Source organism: Strongylocentrotus purpuratus, unplaced genomic scaffold (assembly GCF_000002235.5).
Source record: "Strongylocentrotus purpuratus isolate Spur 01 unplaced genomic scaffold, Spur_5.0 spur5_scaffold_2, whole genome shotgun sequence".
Classification (NCBI taxonomy): domain Eukaryota; kingdom Metazoa; phylum Echinodermata; class Echinoidea; order Camarodonta; family Strongylocentrotidae; genus Strongylocentrotus; species Strongylocentrotus purpuratus.
Window position 1 is genome coordinate 22,150,770 of NW_022145605.1, and position 8,745 is coordinate 22,159,514.

At 37.7% G+C, this 8,745-nt stretch overlaps 1 protein-coding gene across 2 annotated transcripts; it reads right to left on the reverse strand.

Annotated features, from left to right (window-relative positions):
• Positions 1-531: 531 nt before the first annotated feature.
• Positions 532-8,291, reverse strand: LOC100891241. 2 transcript variants are annotated; one of them, XM_011677247.2, is made up of 6 exons: positions 7,856-8,291; positions 4,885-5,009; positions 3,833-3,951; positions 3,138-3,252; positions 1,545-1,612; positions 613-673 (listed from the first exon to the last, which is right to left on the reverse strand). In XM_011677247.2, the coding sequence occupies exons 1-5, from the start codon at positions 8,141-8,143 to the stop codon at positions 1,588-1,590; spliced, it is 672 nt and encodes a 223-aa protein (XP_011675549.1). In that variant the 5' UTR covers positions 8,144-8,291; the 3' UTR covers positions 613-673; positions 1,545-1,587. The 2 variants fall into 2 exon arrangements, with proteins under 2 accessions (XP_003725885.1, XP_011675549.1); XM_003725837.3 differs by lacking the exon at positions 1,545-1,612 and having other exon boundaries at positions 532-673.
• Between the last annotated feature and the right edge of the window lie 454 nt (positions 8,292-8,745).

Sequence of the window (8,745 nt, forward strand, 5' to 3'; positions counted from 1 at the left end):
AACCGACTCAAGACCGACTCCAAATTTGATTACTGAGTGTGTAATATATTCCTTTGTTTTGTTTGTCAGCCATTAATAATTTTGGAAAACTTGGCAATATAGTGCCCTCGTCGTTTAGTGCGTGGCAGTGTGTAAATAAAGGCATACAGAAACGTCTTCCAAATCCAACCTGCTGTTAATATATATCTTTTAAAATTGATGTGGTTATATTTAATTCATAATAATGATGTTTGCCATTTGAGAGCTCTACATGTATATTCACTTTGCACTACTCGCCCCTTTTCCAAGTATTTGCCTTTGCTCGGTTGTCCAAAGTTATGTATGGCTGACTTGGGTATAAGCTCGTGGGTCCGCATGTGACGCCCAGTGGCGTACGCAGGATTTTTTCAAGGGGGATGATGTTTATGATTGTTTATAATTCATATGATCCTATTTTCTTTTGAACAGGTTGTCTAGAACATTGACAAACATCTGACACTAACCTAGTAAAAAACTAACTTTGTATTGACACAGAAATGAAAGGCTCGGAACGCAAAATGCATAAGTATTAAAATACTTTAATTTCATCACATAGAGTAGACCTCTGGTCTTGATCTTGATTTACTTCCGGAGTACAAATGCTAGGGTCACACTCAGCCAAACAGGAATCATGCTGCCAGAAAGAGAGTAAACCCTGAAGAAGAAAAAAAAGGGAAAAATACGAAACAAAAATTCGAGGATATCATAATAATTAAGATATCATATGAACGTAATGTTTTGTAATAACAATACTCTATTCATGATGAAGTTATTTTTGCACAACATCAGAGGGATGGGGGAAATAGTTCTTTTATATAGGGCGGTACTGCAATGTTTATTCCGAAGAAAATTGCCCTTATATTGCAGTATATTTGCTCGTGGCACGTGCCTAGTGTCGGTCTAACAGAATTTCGGTCTCATAGGCCATCAGCCCCATCGGTGGTCGATCAAATAATAATATTAGTAATAGTATTGGATATTTTAAAGCGCAAATATCCACCACGTAAGGTGCTCAAGGCGCTTTAACATTTCCATGGCTCTGCTAGCTAGGCTATCAATTTCGGTGCAGCAGAGCAGTCACGGAATTCCTTCCTACCGGTACCAATTTTAAACTTGGGTTGAGAGTGGCAAATGTAGATAAATGCCTTTCCACAATGGATGACCCTTTCTCATTAGTTTAGTTTCCAAACTCAGAATATCTTCAATGCCATTAATTTTGTTTAATGTATCCATTCCCTTTTATAATACATTGCGTCTTATCTGAATTTCAGGAAATGGAACGTGTTTTATATTCTAACCCAAACTTTCGTGTTGCTATTTGACTTGCTCTAGCAGCGTAAAAACTTTGCAACCTTTAAACTATGATATTTTTATCATCCAGAGGCCTATTCATTTTTGAGCGTGCTCCTTAAAACTTGCCCCAAAATCGAGTTGCATATATTAAGCACTAATCAGTTTTCCTTTGCTTTTATGTTCATGATGCTGCAATCTGAATAAATAGTTTAATGACCAGATCTACGCCCTACCTTAGCTATCTGTCTGACACCCTAGCCCATGGACAAGCTCAAGCTAGAAGCCAGTACGACGTCGGACCCTGGATTAAAGATTTGAAAAAGCATTTTCCACTCATAAACGTTTGTATTAATTCATTTATGTTGAAGGGAATCGAAGATAATAAGAAAATTTTGATTAGCGATGTCATCCGAGTAATGACAAATATCATCTTCCTTGACAGGCACTTTGTTCCGATTGGCCCTATAAAAGATCCAGTGTTGTAGTGCTTGGACTTGGAGTTGGACTCGAGTCCATTTTTAAGGATTTTAACTTGGACTCGGACTGTCTGGACTTGGGCTTGGTTCTTCGGACTTGACTACAATACTGGAAAGACCTCCGCAGCACCTGCGTACAACAGGGCATGAGTGAATATCACTAAGATGGTTATCGGACATTCTATACATGAATCATAATTTTTTTGTTTTAACGTGTTAAAATATTCATGGGATTTAAAAAGACCCGAACAAATTGAAATCCCGTTTATAAATAGGCACGGATATTAACGTGATTTGCAAAGTTACGCAATCGGACCCCCCGATTGGTACTAGAACTGTTATTATGGAAACATTGAATTTCATGAAGATCAAACTTCATTTATAACAGTTTTAATTAATCAGATATCTGTAATTTTCCACACTTTGGCCACACGAAGCACTTACCCCAATCGTCAGTAATCGGATATATCAAGAAAATGTAAACATGACAAATGATCGAAGGCGATTTACACAGAAATCAGACCTTCAATGGATCGTTGGGGTTCGAGGTTTAAATTGAGGGTGGATGATACTTGCTCTCTTGTAAACCCTGTCTTCGATAAAGAAAGATCGATCTGAAATGGATTGATCCATGAAAGTGGCAAATCAAGGATTCTCTGGGAAATAATGGGGCACAAGTCCTAAGATTCTGTGACAACCCCCTCCCCCCCCCCCCCGCCACCCACTCCCGAACAAAATCATCATCATCAGTTTTTTTGCTAAAAAGTTCTCCAATAGAAAGGTGTCATCAGCCTATACGTTTTGTTTTCTTTCTTTCTTTATTTCATTCTTCTTTTACCCTCTTTTTAAGCGGGACTGATACTTGTAGCTACTTGCGCCCTCTATACAACAAACAATGCCTAAGCGGTACCCGATGGTTCCCCATGATCCCCTTTTTCTTAGGTTAATTGAGAGCTGATTCCACAAGATAACCCCCTGTCGGTGACCATGCGGAGAGTACTACTTCCTCCTGGTCAAAATAGTGCAAATAGGCTTTAAAGCTCTAAAGAAGAGCCACGTGCTTCTATTCCATTAGCCTATTGTCGATGGCCCTGGCGCTGCTAGAGTCCTTAGTCGACATCGGGGCGAAAGTTTTGGCGAACGACACGAGCCAGAAGGCCTAGGATTCTGGCTCACCGGAATTTTCGCCTCTATGTCGACTACGGACTCCAACAGCGCCAGAGCCGTCGACGAGAGGTTACTATTCCCCGGATCCGCCACTGTATTTTGGTCATTAATGATATCACTAAGATCGCTCTTGGTGTTAATCTTTATGGCATTGAGTGTTGCCTTCGCCATATAACTACTAACCTGTTTCCTGAGATCAGTGGATCTATGATGTTCCTCCAGTCCGCTAGCGTCCAGGAAGAATCAGAATAGACCACGGCACCATTGACATAGGTCTGAGGCGTCCCGAATACTCCACCTACCAATCAATGAAATGACAAAGATCTTTACGTAATATAACATTGAAGGGAGGGGTGATTTATAATTCTACCAAGATATCTTCCAATATCAATGAAATTGATGCCACAAATAAAGTTTACAGTTGAACACTTTTGTCCAGTGTGACGGTCTGTTCGTCATTTCGTAAAGAGTACCAAAAGTATTTTTATAATTGGTTGATGTTTATTGATGTTTATTGACGTAACTCACTATTATTATTCACATCAGTTACAGTATGGCACATTTAGTAGTAAAATATTAGGTATTGAGCTCATTAACAGATGACAAATTATCAAATAACATGAAAGGGGTAGGCCGCAAACGGGCCACAAACAGGTCGTGTAAAAAGTCGGGTATGCCTCGTCCCATTTTTGGTGATGCCTATTTTTTCGTTAAAAACCCGGATGGATTTGGTGACTGGGCCAAATAAGGCCAGGGGATCGTAAAACGGGGATCTAAATTCTACAGAAAAGAGAAAGTAAGATATCTGGGATTTTGAAAAATAGGAGGAACAATAATTTTCTGACAAGCAAAACAATTTTTTTTTGCAATGTACTTACGTGTAGCTCCATATTTGAACTCGACTCTGGCTTGTGAATGAGCGGGGTCGGATCTGTTCAAACGGGTCTGAAATTGATCTTTGTCGTAACCAACCTCAGATGCCCAAGTTGCCAGAGTTCTAACAGGAGATAAGTAATTAACAGACAATATGATAATTATAGATTGGGCTTATGGTACGCCTATTAACATCGGCATCAAAGCCGCTATTTTTCTTACCTCCATCATGACCAGGTAACCATTTGATTCGCCTGGATTGAGATAAGCACCGAAAAAGAATCGAACCTAGGACCTCTGGTATGAATCTCAGGACCCACCACCAATATATACCAATATGCTCCTCAATGCTCCAACAGCGCTCCCTCGTTAAATCAGGGAGATGGGAGCATCTCCCTTGTTAAATGATAAAACCAAGTGATAACTGTATATTTCCCCCGACGATTCTTTTATAAGCAAAACTTTAAGAATACTCTGCATACGTCCATATTGTTAAAAGACAATCAACAATGACATGATAATTGAATATACTATAACATTCCAACTGAGGAAATCACAATTTTGACTTCATCAATCTCACCCCCTCCCCTATGTTATATTCCTTCACATTAATCACAACAATTGCATCTCCTGTACACTTATTATCTGCCATTGTTATTAGATAGGAGTTTGTCGCAATTATTTATTCTTCAGTAGAGCGGGTGAATGTCCTATACAACAATTGTACTCGCATGAAGATAGGCAAATCAATCTCAATTGTAAGTAACCATGACATGAATAGACACATATAACTAAGGCCCGTCAATTAGTAAAAACCTTGATTAATTTGAATAAAATATGACATCCCATATGCCTTCCCTCTAATAATAATAATAATGCTAGAAATCTTCATTGTTATCCCTATTATTACTAAAACTACTTTTAACCAAAGGACAGTAGCGCTGTGCCAGGGATTTGAACCCCGTACCTTGTGCTTCACAGTCCTGTGACTTATCCGCTAGACCACAATATCTCAACAACTGGAGAAAAAATCCAAACCCTGGTCAGGGATACTTACTCATCAATGAATTCAGTTGTTTTGTCGTAGATAGCATTGTCATAAAGTGCGGCTTGTTTGTCGAAGACATTATTAAACCACGCGTAAACCAAGGCGGGGTTCATGTCTCTGGCGACGAACGATCCCTACAACGAGACACACAATTGATATTAAATATTGAAAGGGATTTCCTTTTTAGCATTACCAAGTTGTAGAAAATCATTTCGAAAGAAATCAAATCATGTAAACAAATCATGATGCTTTGAGTTTACCTGCTAGCTGCAATTGATACAAAATGGAACTCATCTTTTATCTTTAGAAAATAAATAAAAACACTTTTTTGTCCGGAGTAAGGAGAAATAACTTTAAAAGAATATGTACAACATTCTTACTGATGTCACGTGATATGCAACCTTATTTTTTTAATTAAAAGATGGAAGATAAGATAGAATAAGAGTCTTAACTTCCATAACAATGTTTTGGGAGTAAACGTGCATGGCGTATGTCGGGGGGAAACGGGGTACGTTCATTCCCCCATATTGAAAGGGAAAAATAAAGGTCCTTATGCATGAAAGTCCTAAAAAAGAGATTCTCCCGTTATAGCCTACTTTCCATAAAGAATAGTTTTCACATTATAAGGAAATATAAATCAGAGAGAAATTAATGCAAGTGCTCTTAAATTGGTACGTAATGATAAGAAACAAGTCTGGGATAAAGGGTTTCCATGCTGGCGCACAGTGCTGTTAACCTCTGATAAGGAGGCACTGATATCTTAGCAAATTAAATTTGAGGGCGACCGAGGTGTAGAGGAATGTGCGTCATTTTATTTTAAACGTAATTATGAATTTCCCTCTCTATATCATTCATTTTCTTTTCTTTCTTTTCTCAAAAGATAATTTTATAATAATCATAATAATAATATGATAATAAAACACGCCCTTCACCCTAGATAATTATGTAACTCCTGTATGAAATATATATATATTCCTTCGTCATCAATAACAAAGCGAATGGAAATGTATGCCATTTAAAGTATAGAACGAATCGGGGAAATACGTCAAAAGTGTCACAGACTTGCCGATTTGTGTTTGATTAGTTAAACTATAAACATTCAAAAAAAAATCCGTACTGAATTCTAACTTTCTTCTTCTTTTTTCCACGCAGATCTGCTTCTTTGAATTTATGATTATATGTGTTTAGTATGAATTGTACGATGAAGCTTTAAGCATGTGCAGGTTAGTTTCTCAAAAGGATTGCATAGATTAACTGTGCAGGAAACTGTCCTCTCAGTTGTACAACAATTGGCTCCCAGCTGCAAGGTCATCTCGTCATCAACTCCAAAACACTGACAAGGTGATCTTCCGATTATTGAACATTGACGTCCTTCATAGATAAAAATACAGCTTGTGCTCGTTAAAATTGTCATTATCCCAACTCTGTCAAATTTTGTTTACCCGCAGTTTAGTGCAAATACATTTTGGAATGAGATTCCCATTTTTTCTACATAAATATTTGCTAATCAAGTATTCATAACCCTTCAACATTTCTTAGGAATATCTACGGAGCTAAATGTTGAATTACAATTCGTTACTAGTTATATTAATGACAGGCCATTGATATTCTATCAATGTATATCACTGTAAAACTTAAAATTGCATTTAGCATTCAATTCCAGATGAGATACGAAGTCTTTAAAAGTTCCTGATCCATTCCTATTTTCGAGCAACCTTGTCCTTATTTATTTGTGTTGTTGTGATTGTAAAGAAATCACAATCTCTATTTTTCTTCTTGGGCTTCTTTCTTCGTCATTGTTGCAATAACCCTGTAAATCTTTAATTTTCAAACTTCAGTTTTACTATTAAAAAAACAAATGGCAATTTTGTATCGTGAATCACATGTAAGTAAATGCTTCTTTAGTTTTCAATATCCTTTAATGTGTTATCAATGTATTTTTAATGCATGTACTTTTTACTCTGTGAATTGAACAACAACAGCTTTTAGCTGCATGTTCGAAGGTTTTTTTCTTCTCGATGAACCAATACAATACAATAACAAATATCTTTAGTCTGAGCTTAATTCACTGCGGTTAAAATAAAAAACAGGTCACCTAGTAAGCTTTCCATATCCGATCAATAAGTATATAATCAATCGTATATAATAAATAAATAATAAGATTTAATGTTTATATAGCGCTTAATACAAATGTTTCTAAGCGCTTTACAAATATACCATTACCCCGGTCATTGGATTAAGTGCTTGCCCGCACACAATGTGTGCACAATCTCCACTCCCTGGGGAGCATTCCAGCCAGGCGTTACATGACGCCCCAAAACTGTTTGACCAACAATGACGGTCGAATCCAACAGCTAGTCAAATTCATAATATCTGATTTTAGTCAAAGTTTCATTATTTTTTAATGTGATGTCATCTTTTTTTGTTTTAATATTCACTTTGAAAGTGAATTATTTTACGAAATTCGTAAAATAAGGTTATATTCTTTCTTAGATCAATTTTCTTAAATTTTCTTAAATGTTTCTTCTATGAAAAAATGTCACTCTTTGAAACTACTCAAAGCCCAATATTAATCATTTTGTAGTATGTGTAAGTTGCCCTAACCATATTTTCAATTCCACGAAATAGAAATTACATGAATTAATGTATTCTTTTGTATTTCTTGATCCTTTATATATTCACTGCAATTGTGCTGTTGGTAATTGTTAAGTTTTGTAATTATTATCTGTAAAACATTATGAAGATTCATCCATCCGGCTGCGAGCATATGTTTTTAATCAATCTTGAAGTCTCCTGTTTTTTTTTACCAAACTGACTCAGTCTCTGCCTCTCTCTCAGTCTCTCTCTCTCTCTCTCTCTCTCTTATCCTCTCTCTCTCTCTCTCTCTCTCTCTCTCTCTCACTCTCTCTGTCTCTTTCACTTTTAAACCACCTAACGATCAGGTTGTAAACCCCTTGAAGTTTGTCGAATCTACACTCACCTGCGATGCCTTCATGGCAGCCCTATCATAGGGAAGAGGGAACATGAGCGCTGAAAACCTCACTGTATCGGTCCCATAATGGTCAGCCACCTCCTGGTACGTCAGCCATGCCCCTTTAGCATCTGGACAGATCAAATCGACCCAGGCCTCTAGCAGGATGGGGACATCAGGAGAGGTGGACTTGTAAACGAATCCAGGGGGACTCTCTGGAATAGGAGCCTGAGCGCTTGCGTAGAAGGGGGCAAGATTGCACCCCAGGACAATGGCGGAAACAACTAGAATGAACATCGTCCAAAGCAAAGGTGGACGATAGATAGAATTATTGTTAGACTGTGTTAAATCGTCACAGAACTCGCCTCTGATCAAGCTCCTAGATTGATCTTCGGTTCTATCTAGAGTATATTCGTGACCTGTGCGCACTCTTAATGTTATTGCTTTTAAAGATGAAAATACGTGTCACACTCGATCACCTTTATTTGCTCTTATGAGTGTGCGCGTGTGTGCGTGTGTGTATGCGTGTGTGTGATTCCAAACCGACTGGTATTTGGCCATTGATCATAGAAGGTTATACCCGAGTCACACCGACGAGGCCGACACCGGGACCGATAACAGGCCTTCCAAATAAATTACATTATCCCTATGGCAAAAAAAAAAAATGGTTTGGAATCGGGCTGAAGTCGGTTTGGTGGTGTGACTGAGGTATACGATCGTAGGTCAACAGATCTTTTTTTTTTTTAATATTTAACACTGACCCAGTACTTCCAGTTAAATATGGAATTGCAATCAAGGTTCACAGCTTTGACATTGAAAGGCAGGAAATCGTGTTCGTATCCATGATGCATTAAACTATTTGTTTAATACTGATTTGCTCACTAAAAGTAGTTCGCGTG

Coding starts and splice junctions, on each gene's coding strand:
- LOC100891241 (XM_003725837.3), bottom strand. CDS start 8,143: ATGTTCATTCTAGTTGTTTCCGCCATTGTCCTGGGGTGCAATCTTGCC. Junction 5,010..7,855: donor CTGCCATGAAGGCATCGCAG/GTGAGTGTAGAT, acceptor GTCTCGTTGTAG/GGATCGTTCGTCGCCAGAGA. Junction 3,253..3,832: donor GTTCAAATATGGAGCTACAC/GTAAGTACATTG, acceptor ATTGATTGGTAG/GTGGAGTATTCGGGACGCCT.